General features: G+C 34.2%; 1 protein-coding gene across 2 annotated transcripts in view; it reads right to left on the bottom strand.

Moving 5' to 3' along the window:
* The window catches only part of LOC149797409 (uncharacterized), a 42,691-nt gene extending 22,622 nt beyond the window's left edge, over positions 1–20,069 (bottom strand). Inside the window, exons 1-4 of one of the 2 annotated variants that reach the window (XM_089962193.1) lie at positions 19,861–20,069; positions 8,776–9,422; positions 5,344–5,440; positions 1,121–1,274 (exon numbers count right to left, since the gene is read on the bottom strand). In XM_089962193.1, the coding sequence (XP_089818319.1) occupies positions 1,121–1,274; positions 5,344–5,440; positions 8,776–9,413 (889 nt within the window). In that variant the 5' untranslated portion in view covers positions 9,414–9,422; positions 19,861–20,069. The remainder of the gene's footprint in view (positions 1–1,120; positions 1,275–5,343; positions 5,441–8,775; positions 9,423–19,860) is intronic. The other variant, XM_089962194.1, reaches the window with a different exon arrangement.
* Positions 20,070–22,101: the final 2,032 nt, after the last annotated feature.

Below are 22,101 nucleotides of genomic sequence, written 5' to 3'. Positions count from 1 at the left end.
GAAGTTGGGGCCCGGATGCTACGAATGCCTTGGAATAGAAACTCATCGATATGAACCCATTCGTAATGGAATTACACATATATAGAAGTTATATGTGTTAGAAATTTGCACAGATAAAATAACTGTAGCCTGAACTGAATGTGAAGCTGCTTAGGTTTCATGTGCAAGTACCTAAATGTTTGATGATGACAAAGTGTTGGCAACTTGTAAAGGCAGAACTTTGTCATGATAGAAAGAGGAAAAGTACGATATATTGATGGAGTATACTTTCCTTAGAAGTGAAAAACTCCTCCAACTTGTAGTGGTATATCTTCGATGTAGCTTCTGGCTTTTGTGAGGTCTTTCATGGTGAGAGTGTGCTTCTTGGCACGAGCGGAAGTAGTAACTAAGAGATTCTTAGGCTTTGCCACCAAGTCTTATACCTTGGGGGAGATCATTCTGCCTGACAGCTACATAGGCCAGCAGTCAACATTTAGCTCCCTTTAGCTAAAAGTAGTATCTGGGAGGGCTGGATTTGCAATGTAGTGGTAGTTCTATTAAGGTATTATGATTGGGTAATGTATTTGCATAAGAAAGTAGTAATAACAAGACTTTCAAAATAGCTACCATGGCAATGATATTAGAGGTCAGATTAACACCAGTGTCATTTATGACCAACAAAACATCATGTCATGTAAGAAAAACTGCACGTTGATGTGACGATGCATTCAAGCTGAGTAGTAGTAACAAGATTTTTAGATAGCCACTAAGGCAAACATACTGAAGTCAGATTGGCACCATTTCCTTTATCAAAAGGATCTTCAAGGTGGCCATACTGGTTATCTGAGGAGCTTAATTGTCATTTATGACCAACTAGACCTTGGGGTGAATATGTTTAGGACTAGCAACAACAAACATGTGCAAAAAGAGAGACTGCATATGAGCAATGTACTAACAGGCCATCACTTAAGCCCTTCTGGTCTGTGACTATTTTGAAAAGTTTCATTTAACCACCTATTTGTATGTGCCATATTATGCATTAAGGCCATAATATCCTATCTTAGATATCTCAACCAAATCTGAACCATTCAACTGTTCACTTCAATAGATAATTCTAAGAAAATAATTGAAAGGCAATCACTTTGTTTGACTTTGGGATGTCTCTCTTTCTGGGTGGCCTTCTGATCAAGAATCGATCTCCATTTTGAATTTTGCTGGATTGTCATCTTAGTGTGTGATTTGAATACCTCTCTCGCAGCTTCTGACTCGGCTTTTAATGCTTCCTCTTTCTGCAGCTGCAAATAAAACAGTCATAAAAAAGATAAGGTAATATCATTTCACACATGACCATAACCTTGTCACCATGAAGTGTTTTATGTTCCATGATAAATATATATGTGCAAAGTCAGATGACAACCCATCTAATCATAATGATGATGCAGCCATTTAACAATCTGTCACTTATTGTTCATAGAATGATAATGACACATCATAACAAGAGTGGTGAAACAGACAACTAAGCTTACCTTTACAACAGTATTTTTTCATGTCACAGTTGTTATCCTGGCACTTTTCAAAGAAAAGCTGGGGATCATGATAATGTGTATCCATCCCACCATGCATACTGTCACTCATCCTCCTACACTGTTGGTATTGCCATAAAAGTAAAACTTTAAAAATGGGTCTATCTAAATAAAACAAACTGATTCGTGAGAGACAAGTCACAGTGACCTACTTTTCCGAGGGTGGTTTAGAGTGGATGGCTTAAGGCAACACTTTTAACACATTATTCGCTATATCATGCCAAGGAAATGAGAGCTAAGTACCTTCATAAGAACATTACTGAGGCAGCTGGCTTAGAATTAAGTAAGGCAAATTCCCACCGAATTCAAAGAAGATCAATGTCTAAAACATCTGATGAAAATCAAACAACCTTCAGCATGGGGGAGATAAAATGGAGACCAGCTATAAAAAAATTATTTTGGCCGACAGACCAGAATTAAGTATTTTGACTATCTTTTCTTGTTTAATTGTTATTATATTGTTCAAGTTATTTTAAGAGGAATATTTACGGACAACTCTTACAGTTTTTTATCAATATATATCAAAATGCCGAAATGTGTACTTTCTACCAATGCTAAGAAACCAACAGCTAATAAACTGAACATAACAAGTTCTACAATGCTTTAAAATTACAGTTTAAGTGTGTGCAGGTGAGCAGCGAAGGTCCCCCGTTTGCATTAAGTGTTTCAGAAGGTATCTATCTTTTATACTATTTTAAGTTTACAAGCACAAATCAGTTAAAATATATTAAAAGATAATTAATTATAAAGTTCATGGATTGCCCTGGGTTCCACCAATGTCACAAATTGCGATTTGTTTTTCTTATTGGTGACATAATATACCATCTGGCGATATTTGTGGTGACAACCTTTTTGGCTGTTTAATTTGTTCATACAATCATGGATTTGGAGTGGAGACATTTAATGGGACCACAAAAGGAAAACTTGGATAAACAATGCACTGGAATCTATCTGTTACGTAAATAAATCATTTGTTTGTGATGACAAAAACATCTTAACAGTGCATTGTTACATCATAATCTGCTTAAGCTGAATCTGGCCTGAGTACTGTATGCTGTGATACACTCAGTCATGCTATGGACTATACCTACAATTGACCGACCTCTGAAGACATAAACAGAAACAGCTACAGTTAATTGAACGATGGGTAATCCTTCTGTTTTTTTTTTAAATGTACCAATGTTTTGCTGACACTTCAGAGAAAACTGACTACCTTTGAAGTACTGATTGCTGTGTGTAAATACAAAGCAAATAAAAAAATCTCAATCAGAATTATATACTGTCAACAGTGCAACTTTATCATGGGTAAACGTAAGTTAAAGCAGATGTTCTGTGATATATGTATCAAGGCACAAGTCGTCAATTCATTTACAACTGGTTGTGATATTTTGAAGAAGGAGTGTGTCACCAAACATGAATCCAGGCAGGGTAAGTAATATATGTTAATTCTGCTCAGTGATCTTTTACTTTTGCCATCAATCCCATGTTATGACTCCAGGGACTTAAACGACGCAACAAGAAATAGCAAAACAAACAAGTTTTGCATAACTGAAAATAATTTATTTCTCAAAATACAGGAGTGAAAGAATTAAATTAACTTACAGCATGGTGAATGAATTCCTATTTCCTAAAAGTCCTTTCAATTCCAAGCTCTTCAACATACTTCAAAGAATCCACCTGTTCTACACTGAGTGAAAGCACTAGCCACTGATTGACAAATAAACAGTGCCCTTTTTTGTTATAACTAACAATGCCTAAAATGGGCGTGAATTTATGTTAATAGTTAAATTCAAATGTGGTCTCAAGCTACCATACATGTGATAACTATTTCCCACATTTTATATCCCACCTTTTTTCCTTATTGTTAACTCATACATGAATATAACACTGCTTACTCAATAACATGTTTATTAAGAATTAGTTTTTTTGGGGTACATATGCTCTGTGATATGTTTCTTCATTCCTTCGTTTAATTTAATGATGATAATTAATGCTTATATATACAGTACAATGATGCCAGGTTTTGACTCGTGTAAGTTTCATTGGTAGGAACGGAGATCCTAGTTTGCTTGTCGAGAAAAAAATCTACAATATTCAGTTATCATTCTTGGGATTTAGGAAGCAATTCACTACAAACAACGCATGTAAAGCACAGCAAAAATAAATTTCTTAAGTCATGATTGATGGAGATGTACTTTGTGAAGCTAGCCATAAAGGGCCGGGGGGGGGGGGGGAATTTAATTCATGAATGCATGAAATCAACAGTCGCATTATACGTCACTTATCTTACATTGCAAAGTATGATCACAGGGTTTTAGTATTAAAATATCATCAACTAAAGTTCCTTACAAAACTATTATTTGGAAAATAATATACATAATATAGATTTACTTAATAACTTATGTTTCTATATAAAAAAATGAGAGAGAGACTGTAGATGTCAGGAAAGTAGATATTTTACATTTGATAATGCATTTATTTCACATGATAACAGTCATACCTATGCACTAAGGGTGATGCGGGATGCAAAAACCAAGGAAGTAGTGTAAAACAGTCATGTAATGATTTATTTTGAAATATTATGGCTGTACTGCTTGTTGTCAAAAAGGTGATAACTATCCCATCTTTTTCAATTTTCATTGCCTATTACATTAACAGACCTGGAAAAATATTCACTACTTTTTCTGGCGACATTTTTTGAAAACTGGCGACAAAATACTGAGGTTGGTGATTTTTAAAAAAGCATAAATACACTATTTATTCTTTCACTGTTTATTTCAAGTCCAAATCAATCTTTGTTTTTTTATTTACAGTAGTGAAACTTGTTAATAGTTTTTTGGACATGAGCCATGAAGAGAAAGAAGCCCTTGCAGATAAGACTGGAATACAGCTCAAGTTAGGAACTTCCTTCACATGGTGAACATAACTTTGAGGAGTACTGAAGACCAGTCAACAACCTTACAAACTCAGCAACAGGAAACTTGAAGTTAGAACTTCTTTGCAGGCTAAGCATGGTTGTCCTGTCTAACAATGGTCTGGATGACATTCTCCATTCGTTGTATAATATAAAGAAATTCAGGGGAAAATCTGGACCAGAAAACTACTGAGAGATTCACAAATGAGAATCCTTATCAAACACTTTAAAATGACACCAAATAAGAAACGAGAAATTACGGCATAAGTGATGATATGCTACATACGAGGTACGATGTTCAATAATTTTGGCAATTCTGATATATAGAAATGTTTCCTTCTATCAGCTGCTACCGTTGTTGTTAATCTTATTTCTAATTTGACTATATCTTCAATATGTTCCATCAACTTGCCATGCAGGTAAAAAAAAAATCTTTTGCATTTTTTAAGCAGACTGAAATGCATTTTTAAATACATTTTGTCAGTTCAGTTTGCTGCCTTAAGCCTTCAATTCTAAAAGTAATTATCTGTCATAAAACTATTTTCTAAAATAAAGAAATGATATGCATTTATCCACACAGTCCCAAATCAAATACAGGAGTTGCTAAGGGCATCTCACCTTAAACACTTGAGCTTGAGTGGACATTAAAGATGTCTTTTATGTCAGTATTACAGTAGAGGTGATATAAGTGTTGTAATTTTGAAATTTTCTTAAGCAAAATGAGTCATAAAAATTGTCAAGCACAGATCGAAATATTATACTAGGGCATTAAGTATTGGTGGCTCAATCAGTGAAAAGGAAGATAAAATAGGAACATATACTGCACAATGTCTTATTGCTGACAAAAAAGCAGCAAGATCAACTTACTGCCTCAAGGTCTACAATTTGCAGCTTACTGATTTCCTCTGTCGGCTCAAAGGTATAACTGTATTCTACACCATAACTTGCTGATGTATCATCTCCTCTGAAAGAACAATGATATAATCTTTATATGCCCTGATATGACATAGTAACAAGATTAAAAAATTCCACTTGTTTGACTGTCTTGATTACTGATGAGTGGATAGGACAAACAACTGTTTTCTCAACTAAACCGCAAAGAATAAGAGCATCTATGTTGAATTTGCACAGAGACAAGGAAATCCCAGTGGCGGGGTTACATTATTTGAATCCCATGAGGGTATCCAAAGTGAGGAGACAAATAATGTAACCCCGCGACTGGGTACTCCATGTCTTGGCACAAACACCGACAAAGATTATTTTTCTAAACCAATTATTTCCCCAATTCAATTAAAATAATGCACTTTTGTGATTAGTTAACATATTCAATACACGGTATTCATCAGGTACTATTGTTGCTAGTCACTCTGTATAAAGGTCATCAGGTTTTGTATTCTTTTATGAAAATCTGAAAAATTATCTAAGTAAAATCTAGCTATATATGTTGTTCTTAGAAAAAAAAGAGAAAAAAGGTTATAATTGTTATGTATTGGATTTATTGCACAATGTGTGTCTCAAGCAATGTGCTATTGTTTTTCAAAATACAGTACTGTGCATTTATACAAATATGTTAATGAGGGCAATGGGACAACTTGTCTACCCTAAATAAACAAGTTCTATGCATGAGAAAATAGAAACAAAACCATTTGATATTACTGTATTATCAAATTTAACTGATTTGTGCCATGTGAAATAACCATAAGTAATTAATATCTTTTAATCAGACAACTTTTAACTTTCACCAGTTATAATTTGGAAAACGTTCTATGGTAGGCAATGGCATGAAATATAATACTGGGTACTGACTACTGTACAGTTATAACTGTGTAGTGATGGAGGAAATTTCTAATTTATGATGTCCTTGGAAATTAATATTTTCTTTCGTGAAAATATGGCAAGTGTTGTTATTACTAATGCAAAGATAGGCTGCATGGTAATCTTCTGGATGAATGAACCATTCTGACTGGTAAGAGCAGGAATTTTCATTTGTTTACATTGCTTGATTTAACTGGGGCTATTTGGGTGTGTTTGATAAAAATTAAAGAATGCAGATCTGACATAACACATTTCTAACTGTTGCCATCTTTATGGTAGCTCTTGAGAGAGTATGAATTTTTATATTTTAGTCAGTGATGTGTATAGTCTGTGTGCCTGGAACAGTGTTTTCTGTCATAGTTATATTATCCTATCTGTAGCTCAGTAAATTTCAGGTCAGTGTAATTAAATGTATCTAACAGTATCTAATTCATTTCACAAAAAGTATTCAAAACTAGTTAGTTACTTTCAGCTACATTTAATGATGCTGACCTAAACATTTACATCAGTTAGGCTACAGACAGGATAAAATATACCATGCTGTGTGGAACAAACTATAGTTTCTAGCATAATACCAAAACTGATTGGTTAGGTAGGTGTGTGTGTGTGTGCATCTCAACATTTTTGTATGGTGTGTTCTCAAAGTCAGAGAGACCTTAATTTGCTATATGAGATTTTTTGTGAGTTATATATCTGCTGTTGTTGTTGTTGTTGTTTCAGTTTAGAACAACTCCGTCAGGCACAGAAGAAGACAAAAAGGATTTCTTTTTTTAAAAGTAGTTCCTAGCACATAGTCACCATAACTGAGACAATCAGACTAAGATAAGAAAACTAAGATCAGTAAAACAACTAGATTTCTCTGTCACATGGGTGAGAATTATAGTATCCCATCTGGCAAGATGAGCAGCAATTAAAATTTTCCAAGGCATGATAAATCCCACCTTAAAGTCTGAATTTGTAAGCAGGAACAAGTTCTTGCCATTAAGAATGTAGTCATACAATAGAGAACATTTTTTTCCAAAGTTTTCCATTATTAGAAAGAATATACAAAGTTTAGATTATAACAACAATTTGTACCTTTAACAAATATGTCTGTTTATGTTAAAACCACTATAATGATTAAAGATTTAATAAAATTATGAGCACGCAGTCAAACTGTGTCATCACATGCACTTATGTGAGATATCCAATATGTATATGGCTTTCTCAAACATGCTCTGGGTCACACATACCATAGTTTTCCTATCACACATACCATAATTTTCCTATAAGTCCATGTGTAATGATTGTTCAATCCTGTTAATGTTTATAAAATTCTAGAAATTATAATTTTAAAAAGTTTTCTCCAAAGATGAAGTCCACCCCTAGTCCTCAAAACATTTACCCAAGTTTATCAAAGGAAAAATACAACACATTACATAAGAATTTGAGAAACAATTATCTTGTCTGCAAGTAGTACTTTCTACAATGTATCCTAGTTAAATAACAACTCTAAAAAACTTCAATAAAAAAACCTTAATTTGTTGACAATGAAAAAAATGTAGCCACCAGAAAAAAACATACAGAATCTCTCTGCTGAAGAAAGGCTAGAACCATGCTCATGAAATATGGATGCCCACCACAATGCAATCATCACAAGATATGGAAGACAATCTGCTAGGCTCCTTATCACCTATGGCTGTTAGTGTTAAAGAGTCCTCGTTGCACATGAAATGCAAAAACCTGCTAACCAATCACTGCTAATGCAAAAACCTGCTAACCAATCACTGCTAATGCACAAACCTGCTAACCAATCACTACTAATGCAAAAACCTGCTAACCAATCACTACTAATGCAAAAACCTGCTAACCAATCACTATTAATGCAAAAACCTGCTAACCAATCACTGCTAATGCTAGTAAAATCTTCTGGCTATTACCAACATAACCTTTCATGCAGTCTAAATGAGTGAATCAAAGTTTTTCTTTCAAACATAATCAATAAAATGGACTCTTTCATTTATGTATTGGAGATTGTTATATTGTTTTCTTTACATATTTCTGTTGATGCAAACTCATGAAAAATAAGGAAATCTCCTCACTGGCAGCCATGGATGATAAAGGAAAGAAGTAGATTGTTTCCAATGGTTTGTGAGAATGACCAATTGCATGAATATCCAAAACACAAAAATCACTCAAGGGACATGACATGACATGATGGAGAAGGGTAACACTATTTGTCCCTACGAATGTCAGGGTAATGCATAGAAAGCAACTCACTGAGTGAGTTACAATATACAAAATGTGGTGTTGCATCTAGAGGAGCTCAGGACTTATGGCTACCTATCACCAAATTTGTACACTATTGAGGAGCTCAGGACTTATGGCTACCTATCACCAAATCTGTACACTATTAGCCCTACTTTAATCAGTACAAAGGGAAAATGTATAATGTCCACTAGACAGCACAAACTAGCTACAGCACTGAAAATGTTAGAAAATTACCTTTCGTTTGATAGGTATGTGTATGAACTTGTTGACTTTGTACATGCAGACTCCATGGATTCATCATATTGCAATCCTTTATCAGAACTGTATTGAGAAACATCACTACTATAGCCTGATCTCTGTGAGCTATTTGTGTGATCAAATGATTCAACTTCAAATGTTTCCGAGTAAGATGAAATATCAGTATCACCTTCCTTGTCAAACTCCTTTCCTTGAGGTAATGAGTCGGAAGACTCAAAGGTTTCCGAGTAAGAATATTGCGTCCTGGAATGGGACCCATCAGATAATTTTGCACTGGAGTGTGAAAGTTTTTCTGAACTTTCAGTGGTAGCTTCTAGTTTAGAATGTGGCTGCAGTTCAGATACGTCATACACAGTTTCTAAGGCAGAAAGTAACAGGTTGTCTGTTGCCTCTATGATAGTTTCTATGTTTTCTGACCCATGTGTTTCAGATTCTGATATAAATGTGTCAGAATACTGCCGTTGAGTACTCTTGGTCAACTCCTCGAAAGTATCACTGTACATATAACTTTCTGTTTCTACATTACTGTGGACCGAGTGAAAGGTCCTAGGGCTAGAATCAGCTATTTTCTCAGGAATGTTCCAAGTAACAGCTGTCTTCTTTTGCCACTCCATTTTCAAAATCTGTAAAGAATCAATGAGAACCCAGCAATGAGATACATGTTTGATGTGCATCAAAACAATTACAGATTTTTAAATGCAAACCTTAAAATTGGTAAAGCTAAAGAATTGTCTCAGCCATTTTATTTTTAGACCCAGCACCTCAAAAAGAGTTAGAGTTCTGAAACACTTGCACACATTTATCTACATTAAAAAATATATGTAAAAGTCAGAATCTCAAGCGATGTCAAGGAGATGTACTACATTAAACAGTGATCTGGTCAGGAATATTTTTATACACAAAAGTGCAAGAGGGACACATTTTTCTTAAGAGATCTTATTGCTGGAACAAATATGCCTTTTTATTTAAACAAAAGGATCCATGGCTTTTTTAAAATTTTAAGTATATATTAATAATATAATAAGTGATGATCCTTTAAGCTGTTTTTACATTTTATCAGAACCTATTTTATAAATGTATTTGTATGGCCTTTAAAGGGTCAACATTTGTACACTTATTCTGAACATTCATCCCCTTTAAAATCCTTTTAATCTCTTTTACATACTATTAACAAGCTGTGATACATTATCTGCTTACAGTTTGGGGATTCAAGCAGCATCTAGGAAAGATTACGTACCTAAAAAAAAGATCTGATGTACTTAGGTGATTTGGAGAGGACATAAGTAGCAGTGGGGTAGCACCCCTCAATCAATGTTCCAGACAGGCATGAATGGATGCAGTTATGTCTCAAAACAATCACTGTTCCAGACAGGCATGAATGGATGCAGCTATGTCTCAAAACAATCACTGTTCCAGACAGGCATGAATGGATGCAGTTATGTCTCAAAACAATCACTGTTCCAGACAGGCATGAATGGATGCAGTTATGTCTCAAAACAATCACTGTTCCAGACAGGCATGAATGGATGCAGTTATGTCTCAAAACAATCACTGTTCCAGACAGGCATGAATGGATGCAGTTATGTCTCAAAACAATCACTGTTCCAGACAGGCATGAATGGATGCAGTTATGTCTCAAAACAATCACTGTTCCAGACAGACATGAATGGATGCAGCTATGTCTCAAAACAATCACTGTTCCAGACAGGCATGAATGGATGCAGCTATGTCTCAAAACAATCACTGTTCCAGACAGGCATGAATGGATGCAGCTATGTCTCAAACTCCTGCTTACTGGACTATCATGTTTATGAACAGTCACCATGGGAACAATTTACTGCAGGAATTTCTACACTCATCTATTTATGACAGGTTCAGGTTGAAAAAGCAATCTGATTATTTTAATGGAAGCAACTGTATCAAATTACTGCAACAAGAGTTTACATGCACAAGTACCCTTTTCACAGACAAAATCACACAGTTCCATTTTTTAAGAGCAAGAAATAGGATTCAACAACAACATGCCTCCCTCCATACAAGTGCTTTCACAGCTATTTATTCACCATAGTGTTACACCCAATCATTTTACTCTTATCCTAGAGAGAATTTTTTTCCTCCTAAATCCCTGACTCTTATTTATATCTGAAATTACAAGAAAATCATTTTTCCAAACATCTGATCCCATATCTTTAACATTACAAATGGACACGTATATGGATAGGAAGGATTCAAAGGTGTCCACATTGTCTTCCTATCTGAGATACAAATGTGATGTTGTAGAAGAGCAGGGGACAAAATTTCCCCCCGTAATTTATTTGACCCCAACCTGCCACCAACCCTGTCATGCCACTTCCCGATTTCCTTCCCCTATTCTTGTAATGGAATAAAACAAAGAAATATGGCTATATAACCCTGCCATTTATGATGCTCAGAAGTGTCTAGAATTAGCATTGGTCCAACATAATCGTGATGTGATGTGATTTGGATTTTTAACGTAACTTTAACAATTTTCCAGTCATATCGCTACGATGTCTGCAGTGTGGGAGTTTATAGTGATGTCTAGCACTGGGGCATCATGCTGCAGACATGTAGCATGATGTCCCACCCAGTCACATTATCCTGACACCGGGCTGACCAGTCCTAACACTAAACTCTTAATGCTGAGCACCAAGTGAAGCAGCTGTTAGTACCATTTTTGTAAGTCTTTGGTATGACTCGGCCGGGGATCGAACCCACGACCTCCCGCATCCGAGGTGGACGCTCTAACTACTAGGCCACTGGAGCGGTTTCCAACATAATCATGAAAACAGGTAAAATGACTCCACAATTATAGTGCTATAATGTAATACATCAAAACCCACCACCACCACCATCATACATATCAGAATTCAAAGTCTTACAATGTAGGACTATCCCAACCTCCAACCCTTTTTTATAACTAATCTAATTGACAACAGTACACTTTGAAAGCAATAAATGCTCTCTTGATTCCCACTGACAAACTGTAATCAGTTCATGTCTCAGTCAGAGCGTTAAAAGTACCATAGCATCCATATTCTCATGGTACTAAACAAAAGATGAATTGTAATAAAAGAAAATAATATACCCACATGAAAGTTGCCTTAATTGTTTACTTTAACCTACCTGCAATTCTGTACATGGCAAATATCTTAAATTATGCCAATTTTGCAATAAACAATGTCCACTGGAAGTTACTGTGTCTACGCCAAAATAAAAGAAGATTCTCATATTCTCAGGGCAAATGAAGCAATAGCTTATGAGGGCTGTTACCCAACTATGGTCTTGAAATATGTAACAAGAAAGAGTGAAAACCAAAAATTTTTGTAAAATTTAAAATATTATTTATTTCCCTAAATACAATGTGAAAAAGTAAAAATAACTTACAGTATGATGAATGAAATCCTTAAGTCCTAAATGTTCTATCAATTCCAAAAGTACAGAGTACACCGAACAAGTTCCAAAGGTATTTTGAATGATGTCAGTTAGTATACTGATGTATCAACTGTACAGAAGTCAATGATATAATCCCAATATGATTTACATGAATCCACAGTAATTCTGTAACAGTTATTAAATATCCAAATGTTATTAAATGAATTCAAACTATTTCCATGACAGCAATTATTCTAATTAATCTGCATATTTCAAGCAATGTGATTCCAATGAATCATTTAATTAAATAAAAAAAATCTTCTCAGTGAATTACATCCAAGACTGGTAGCAATACTAAGAATGCCTAATTCTACATAATAATTATATTATATTCATTACTAAAACACAACAGATTGTGTTGCACATTCATAACCTCAGTTTTAAAGAAAATCAGCCATGTCAACACTGACTTAACAAATTAGGTCAGCCTGGAGCTCATGTCCTTGTCAGATCATGTTTACTTGAACAAAAGTGCAACCTTGAAACTTTATGAATGAATCTACGCACTTCAGATAAAACTAATCTTTAAAGTGTTAACTTATGACTGATAAGAAATTTAGTATTTAGTATTTAAAATATTAACAAAATAATAATTATTAACTATAATCATGAATGACAATACACATAATACATGTATAGGTATATATAACAGTGCCAAAAAAGGATATGAAATAAACAGAATAACACCAGTAGTGTACAGAATCATCATTCATAGCAGAAAATTAAACAAAATAATTTTAAAAAATATCTACATATTTACAATTGTTTTGAGTCTGTAGTTTTATATCCAAATATTTTTTAAAGAGGTAATACAGGAAGCTAAAAAGATACTCTCTTCTCAATACTCAAATTTCCAAGCATTGTAGTGAGTCTGACTTTTGCTCTTATACACCCTGCTGTTGTCTGTCAAAAGGCACCTGTTCTTCTAATTATACTATATTTTTGGTTGTTGTTTTGGGTCTCTTTATTATTTTTAAAAGGCTTTTCTTTGCTAAACTTCATACTCTTCATCTCCAAATATGGTTTATGATGCTACTTACCTTTTATCTTCTACGGATATGCTGTTAAAAGGATAGATTCTCTACTTTCTAAATGCAGCTATAATGGTTTCTGGAAATACCACTTCCCTTTCTTTCACTCCTTTATTTACCTCTTTGTTAAGTACAAGATTTAATTGCCTGTTAATTTGCAGTTTTGTAGTGCATTAATTAATATGATTACTAATAAAATTTCATATCATTAATTATATCGATGGAAAGAGTCATAAATGATTCCAACAATCTAGGACATCAAAGTTTCAGTACAATGACCCTTACTGCTTACCATAATTTTGGCAGTAAACAATATGTAAACATGGCCAGGCTTGCATCAGTTGTGACAACCTGACTTTATTTAGCTAAGCTAGGTAATTTTCTGCTATTGTCATGAGATGCAGGGGTCTTATGCATTTGGACTGGGTGCAAATGGAACATGGATGTTTGTAAAATTTTCTATTGATTCCTGAAATGTAAACATTGATGAAAAACTTTGTTATTAGTTAAGATTAAACACTTTCCAATAATAAAACTACCACTGTAACTGAATGGTAGATGGTGCAGTGATTTACACAGAAATAAAAGTTAATATTGTAAGATTACGGAACATGCAAAATCAGAAGATATAAATATTGCCCCCCTCCTTTTATGCTTTGCTTTGACACAGTGTCATAAATTACCAGTTCTCAAGAGAATGCATTTCTTGGTGATGTCATGACTTCAACATTTGTTTACAATTATCAACAGTGATAGACAGAAATTATTATTCAAAAACCCAATCATTATCCTTTAATAACTGAAACAAAGATACAAACCATGAAAAAAATTCATTTCACTAATTCTCTTTTTTCCAGTCAGTAAGTTCTCATAAAAGTTCTTACTAGCTATACTTATGGGTAAAATCAACTTCCTGCTACAACAGGCATCTGGTCAGGTAAAGAGCATGTGACAGCAACATGATACATGGTAGGTAACTGCATCAGCAACACTGTTTAGAATAATATACTATCTCATACGGTTTCATGTGGAGCTATCATCACTGATGTCCAAAAAGGCAGTTCTTTGTTATTAAATTCTGTGCATATTTACAAGAAAAACTGCTGAATCAGCCTTCTCTAAGTTTTGTTTTATTTATATCAAAGTACACCACTCCCTTGATAACTCAATGCCTGGATAACTCATGACCCCACTTTTAACACTGGGGCAGGCATGGATCCCATTTTTGTTCTAGAAAATGCCACAAGAATTGACCCTTATTTATTGAATGTGAAGAAAATTGTGATCAAAACTGGTACATGAAACCCTGATATATTGCTCATTTATCTTCAATGGTTAATGTTGGAGAATTAAGTCCCCTGATTTACTGCTGATTTATCATTTAAAATGGTGGTTAGTGTCCAGAAATCTAAAGAAGCATCAAGAAATTCTCTACTTATAATAAAAAGTCCTATATTTTGTTACATTTTCTTTACAAAAAGAGAATTCTGAGTACACTGTAAATAACAATATTTGCTAAAATTCAGATCAGTGAAAAAAATTCTAATGTCTACCAGTGGCAACACTTTAAGAATAAATAGCAATGAAATAAGTTTTGTCAAAAGAAATTTGTGTTTTAACTGTATATTTTTATTCTATTTCAGTGTAATCATCATAAATGCAATATGCCCTCTTGCACCCAAGTGTGAAAAATGACACTCTAATGTCACAGCTATATCCATGGCCATTTCTGTGAGAACCTAATTAACTGCCAACTGTGTTCTGATCTCCAATTTGACGAAGTATTGGTTGTAATGTTACACTCAGTTGCTAAAATTCAGATCAGTGAAAAAAATTCTAATGTCTACCAGTGGCAACACTTTAAGAATAAATAGCAATGAAATAAGTTTTGTCAAAAGAAATTTGTGTTTTAACTGTATATTTTTATTCTATTTCAGTGTAATCATCATAAATGCAATATGCCCTCTTGCACCCAAGTGTGAAAAATGACACTCTAATGTCACAGCTATATCCATGGCCATTTCTGTGAGAACCAAATTAACTGCCAACTGTGTTCTGATCTCCAATTTGACGAAGTATTGGTTGTAATGTTACACTCAGTTGAAAGCAGACCTGCTTTGCATTATCATATTCTACCTTTTAGATCAAATCAAATAAAGGGCAGGGAATAAAAATATGGTAAAAAGGCATGCAAATTCTACGTGCATAAGAGCTAGCGGTCACAATCGTGCATCAGGTCAACTCATTTCAACTGACTGATTGAATACTGTAATAAATATTACTGTGTAAGTTACAATTAAACTACCTTAAATTATCCTAGTCATTCACAAACGTGACCAAAGATAGCAAGGCAAGCAAGTGGAAGGAGCACCAGATGAAATCAAAGCTTTGTTCGATAGATATGGTTCATTAATTAGAAGTGGGTTCCAAAGCTTGTACAGATCTTAAAATTCCGAAGTTGGTACCCAGAGATTTGCTCAAGCATAAACAAATATTTCACTATAACTTGCAATCACAACATCAATATTTCACTTATAAAACAATTTTAAAAAATCAAGTTGCTACATTGATGGTTGTCCCACAAAACAAACATCTCCACCTTTTAACAAAGGAATCTTGTTTTGCTGTGCAAAATACAGTGACATATTATACAATATTTTGCAGGTGCACAACATGGCACATGTATGTGATGTGTTGAAACCTCCTGGAGTTTTGTTGCTGTTGTTGTTGTTATGGGGTTTAACTCCGTTTATCAGCGTAAGATAGGCTACACATTGCGGCCAGTATAAATGGTGAAGAAATAACCCAGGAAAACTCTGGAAGGAACCACCATCCCCCAAGAAGCTACTGGCAAGTTTTCTCACATACCCACATTGTCTGAACCCAAGCTCAAACCCACGCAGACAGAGGTGAGATTGCAGTGATCTGTAACAGTGAGTGCTTTAGACCACTGGGCCACTCAAGGCCCCATGGAGTTTTGTCACAATCTTCATAGATTGATTATCTTAACTATAAAGGCTCATTTACATTGAAAAGCAGCAATTTCATAATAAAAAAAGTTGTTTAATGTCAATTACTCCCAATGCAATAATAAAAGGAGTATTTAGGCATTAAACAGTGTTGCTATCCCCTCACTCATACCCCACAGTCTTCTCAAATTCTGGCCAGGACAGCACACCTTCTTCATTTTTCATAGATCTCTCAGTAACTCACACCCTCAGCTATAGTGCGGTCTACGTTTTTGGACCCCGTTGTACACAAGTTATCAAGGGAGAGGTGTATTTGGATTTTCTGAATGACGGTAAATAAGCAACTTTATTTCAACAGCAAATATTTAATTTTCCTTTAAGATAATCTTGACATTTAACTTCTTCTGACCTATTTAATTTTATTAATTTGTAGATAATGGTAAGAATGATAAAAAGCTGAATAATAAAACCTTTCTCCTGTAACTTCATGCCTTTTGTCCCTGATTATTTGCACATCTAGAACAAAGGGTTTAGAAGAATACAAGAAAGTCTACTCTTCCAGTTCCAAAACAGTACATTCAGGCTTAGATGTTCTGCATTCCCACATTACAAATTAATTTTTTAAAAAAATAGTTCATAAGTTAAACGTAATTTTTTTCTCTTATAAGTAAACAATTTTCTTATACTATCAAGACATTTCAAAATCTAATTCTCTCAGCTTTTGATAGTTTGAGACAAAATCTTTCCCAACACCAAAATTATTATAAATAAAAGCTTTAGGAATACTAAATTAAGTTTCTTTATGTGATTTTTCTGGGTCGACAGAATAAATGGAACAGAGGTAATCACTGCACATATTTGGATTTCAACACATTTGCAAGATTTTTATACCCTATATTAATTTTTGTGTTAAACTATAATCATCCATATAAATATTTATTAAGAAATAAATCTTCTGTACTTGGGTACTACAAAAATGTTTTATTTTTATATTTTTATAGACCTTTTTCAGGAAGTCGAATTTGGGTTTTTCCACTCCAATATTTAACGCATGCACAATCAATGTAGGGCAACTTTTAAGCGATTGTCATTAACATAATGTATGTTCATGAAGAAAGTTTCAAATAAATTCATAAAGGTTTGACATCTGTATACCCTTCACAGGAATAGTGTGTTTAAAAATCATGAGTGAATAGTTCTGTAATCTGCCTAAAAGAGAAAAGTAGATATGAGCACAAAAAGCATCAGAGAGGACCAGAACAGCGGACAGGATTTGTGGGCCCTAGGAAAAATTATCCAGTAGGCCCTAACGAATCACAAATTGATACAACGGTGGACCCCCTGACCGTTGTGGTCCCCCCGAATTTGTTCTAACCTGTCCATGGTCCTGGATAGGACTTACAAAGTTGGATTATCTGTTTCTGAAAGGAAAGGGGTGGGTGGACGATTTTCCTATGTGACCAGAATTACAAATTGTACAAATCTACATGTATGTAGATGACTCTTCAAGACTATATACTCAAAAAAACATGAGGACTTGCAAATCTCTTTGTTGCATATAATTAATTTCATAGTGGATGGATGCTTACAGGTGAACACAGCATTATCAATGCCAATGTAATCAGATTCCAAGCCCAATCCAAGAAGCCACACGAGTTACACATAGCTGATATTACTATAGCAAGTAGCCATTGCCAATGTATCGCAGGATGAGTTAACTCATCATTATTATCCATATTTATTCAAGGAGTTAGTAAACTAAGGAGAGAGAGAGAGAGAGAGAGAGAGAGAGAGAGAGAAAGAGTAAATTCCTTAGCCAATTCAATGTATCATAAGCAGGTTTGGGATTCACATTCATTCAAATTTAATTTATTAACTAAATGGCAAATCTTTGAGGAATCTGCTTAATATGTGATATACTTAAAATGTGATGTGCCGCCTTTGGTGTTCATTGTTTGCTGCTAATTAGACAATTTAACTTGTTTATTTTCGGATTATTGATTACCATGTAGTCATAAGATGGGGGGGGTTAAGATGAGAGTCATGATGCAGTAACATAAAGCAATAGATTCTCATTTATTGTTACAAATACTTGATGAAAACATCCAGTTCAACTCTTATACTTGTGGGCTGGCATATTATTGTTTACTACTATCTGCGGCGATCTAAAATGACAAATGTTCTATTCATGTAAGAAGTGTAGGTCACTCGAGTTGCCCTACGTCAAATGCGCATGACTGTACCAGATACGGCTATGGGATAGGTTTGGCCAGCTAAAAATTGTATCTGAAAATGATCAATAGGATTTGTATTTAAGTTGTACTAAAAATCAATCAAGTCTTTCTTTAAAAATTCATCCCCTGCGTGAATTCAGCTTGATAAATGTAAAATTTGTTCACAATTTTTAATATGTTGCTTTGCTGCATGTAGTTTCTCAGGGAAATCAGATTTTTTTTTACAAGCCCAAAGGGCTCCTCATTTAGAATATTAGGAGGGGGCCAATATGACCATTTAGAGAGGCCCCAAACTGGACTTCTAGAGTACACTGGTATGATGAAGACTATGAAAAATGAAGTTATGAAAATTTTAAACAAGAAATGTCCAGCTGACTTAAATGATCTATTAGTTTTAAAAACATCTTACTCTTTTAGGTATGCAAACTGTGGAGATCCTAGGCATAAGAACATCAAAATATGGGCTCCAATACTTCAGGTATGCAGCAGCAAAATTAAGGAATTCTCTATCCAATGATTTAAGAACACTTTAAAATTGTAAGTTTTAAACTGCAATTAAAGACCTGGTCTGGTAGCTTACTGTGTAAATGCTCCATATGTAAACAAAAGTAAATAAATTCCAGCTGCTACCTAAACTGAATGCATTGTTAGCATTTAAGATCTACCTATTTGTATATTTGATTGTAGTTAGTGATTGCGTAAATGTGTTGCTTATTCTGTGACGGATAGATCTTAAATCATATGTGTGCATACACTGTCTGCATCTTTTCCTTGTATATTTAAAATCAGCTTTCATGTAAATGGTATCTTATGAATGTTATTGGCCAGTCATTATTTTAACCAATTTATTTTAAACGGTATTTCATATTCATGCAATTTGACTTTTCTGCATTGAATTTTCATTCAGAGATTATTAATTGGGGATGATAATTAGCTTAAATGTGTATGGGCCAACCGTTATGTATGTGCATTTAAACACAGTTGTAAAGTAATAGTAACATTTTCTGAATCTGATTGTATACAGTGCAACATTCCAGCATAACATTCCATTATTATAAAGAAAATTAGGAGTATCCATAAATGTATCAAGGGATGGGGGTTATACAGGTTATACCCCCCCCCCCCCATCCCTTCATTTATTGACGTATACTCCTGATTTTCTTTGTAACGAACCCGTGACGATGACAGTCCACAGCTGTTTTTACGAAGAAAGATATGTAATGAAACTGACTCTAAATAAAATTTATTTTGTCTTGTCACTGTAAACTAATGTTTAAAATGAAATGAGATATCGTGGCTATAAACAGTCCCACACTGTAAGACATGGGCACAGAAAACAAATTACCAGCGAAGGCGTCTTACATTGTAGCTTACCTGAATATACTGTAGTGCAATGAATATTTACTGCAACATTAAAATGATGGTCGTGATGATTACTGTACCTGTTTGTGACAAATACCATGGTCTCTCTTATACTTCTATAAGTTATAATTTACTTAGCAAAGCTAGCAATATGAAAATTTTGTATGAAAATCTTGTTTGTGTGGGCATATACAACAGTATCTAGCAGTGCACGTCCGTAAGAAGAACCGGAAGTCCACAGCTAGAATCACTGCCAAGCAACCACGCTGGGAACCAATTCAAGAGTAATTTCCCTTTATTAACAATTGTACAAACAACAACAACAAAATAAGAGATAATAAATGAATAAATCTGATACCCCTATCTCTTCATGTAAAGTGAAATAATAATATTTTTTATGCATGGAATACTGTAATGTAAGGAGATTTTTTCTTCTTTTTTCTCACGGCTAAACTGAATGCATATGAAAACACCTCGCTCTATGTCTGTCTGTCTGTCTCTCTCTCTCCCTCTCATTTTATGTCACTGCAATACGACAAAATCATCACTTCCGTGTCTTACGTTTATAGAGAAAATTTGTTTGCAAAATATTAAACCTCAATTTGGAGCTATCACTGTTCATGTTAAATTTTCCATTAGTAAGTTAAAACTTATTTCTACTACTAAATATGACATCAACAGTGACGCGTATTCACTTCAAATCATTGCTCACACGAGCTGTTTCCTATGTAAGGTACCTACACTCGTTTCTTTGAAGCGACACATCTGCGCTCAGAACCACGACCTTCTTACCACTGACTGTCACAGCACAAGTTGATGCCAAAATAAACATCAGTATAACTACTTTTACAATAACCATCTGATACTAACCACCAGTAAATGAAAAGGCTATTCCTTATATTAGACAAAAATCGTAAAACGAGGGTATATAGTGTAACAATCGACCAAAGTCTGTTCATTACTGCAAGTTCCCTTATTTATAACATCCGTGCCTAGAACCAACATTTCCAGGTGAAAGAAAATTACACAAAAATAGTTCCTATACTCATACATCTTTTAGAACAAATGGAAAAATGGATAATATATGTACTGCTGCATATAATTTCACGTCCTTTTCCAGATCATGTGCTGATAACATGTAGAATACGGAAATTTACTTCATCGATGATAACTTTCCCGTTGGTAACCAAAACAACTTCATATATAAAATACCATGCTCTAGACAACACCTTTAAAAGGGTTTTTGAAATTCTGTATCCTGTATAAATCAACAAATTTCATACTTTCGTACTTTTCACGTTGTTTCACTTACATCAAAGATTCATGCATCTGAAATTTAAAGTACCGTATGTATTCTTCCATTCGTGCTCAGAACCAATTTATATAGTTCTTCAGTACAAAGCATAAACAAAGAGTCTAAACGATCAAGGGCTGATTGCAATTATTTGCAGGTTGTGTGTACTCTTTCGAGCGCTTTTTATATTTCTGTTTTTGAAACTATGGCATAATTCATCCAAAAATATACTCTGTTAGTATAAATTCGTTTGTGTGTATAGGTTACGAGTAAATGAGAAATTCATAAGCCTTTGTATATGTGTTCCATTTGTTTTCCTTTTTATGTATTTATTTTCACCGATCGTATTTATAGGTTACCATTCATAGACTGCAGAATAATATTATTAGTTAAAATTAATTTCTTTTTTGTTCTCTAAATAATTAATGTTTATACATTAAAATTATGCGTGATTACTAGTTATGTCTCGCGATTCAACATCGTCTGTTTCTATTCCGAAGTATTCTCTAAAATAAGAACATAAAATAATATTCATCAGTTTTATGGCAGGTCCTTTTGTCGTTCCTGTCTTGGCAGGAGCATGACGTATTTTATTCATCGTTATGATGTCGGTGTACGTGTCAGGTGTCCGTCCATTCATCCACACCCTAGATTACAGTTTATGCTAAAACTGTTGGGATCGAGCTATTTCGCGTTAAATGAAAAGTTGGCTCTGCAAATAGGTGGTTTATTAAAATGTGTTTATTTTCTATGCAAGAAGGTAGACAACCTAGATAGGCCATTGCTATTTATCAATGATTGTGTGACGCTCTCATAACTAATGATTCTTATGTAATTATAATAATAATAATAATAATAATAATAATAATAATAATAATAATAAGACTTTATTTAGAGAAGGTAATTCAGTTAGTTACAGAACTAATTTACCCTGAGGCCTTCTATCTGTTATGTACAAT

The sequence above is a fragment of the Sinohyriopsis cumingii genome, chromosome 6 (genome assembly GCF_028554795.1).
Source record: "Sinohyriopsis cumingii isolate HCF-2022 chromosome 6, ASM2855479v2, whole genome shotgun sequence".
NCBI lineage: Eukaryota > Metazoa > Mollusca > Bivalvia > Unionida > Unionidae > Sinohyriopsis > Sinohyriopsis cumingii.
The sequence above is the reverse complement of the archived record's forward strand: the minus strand, read 5'-3'. Positions and strand labels throughout refer to the sequence as shown.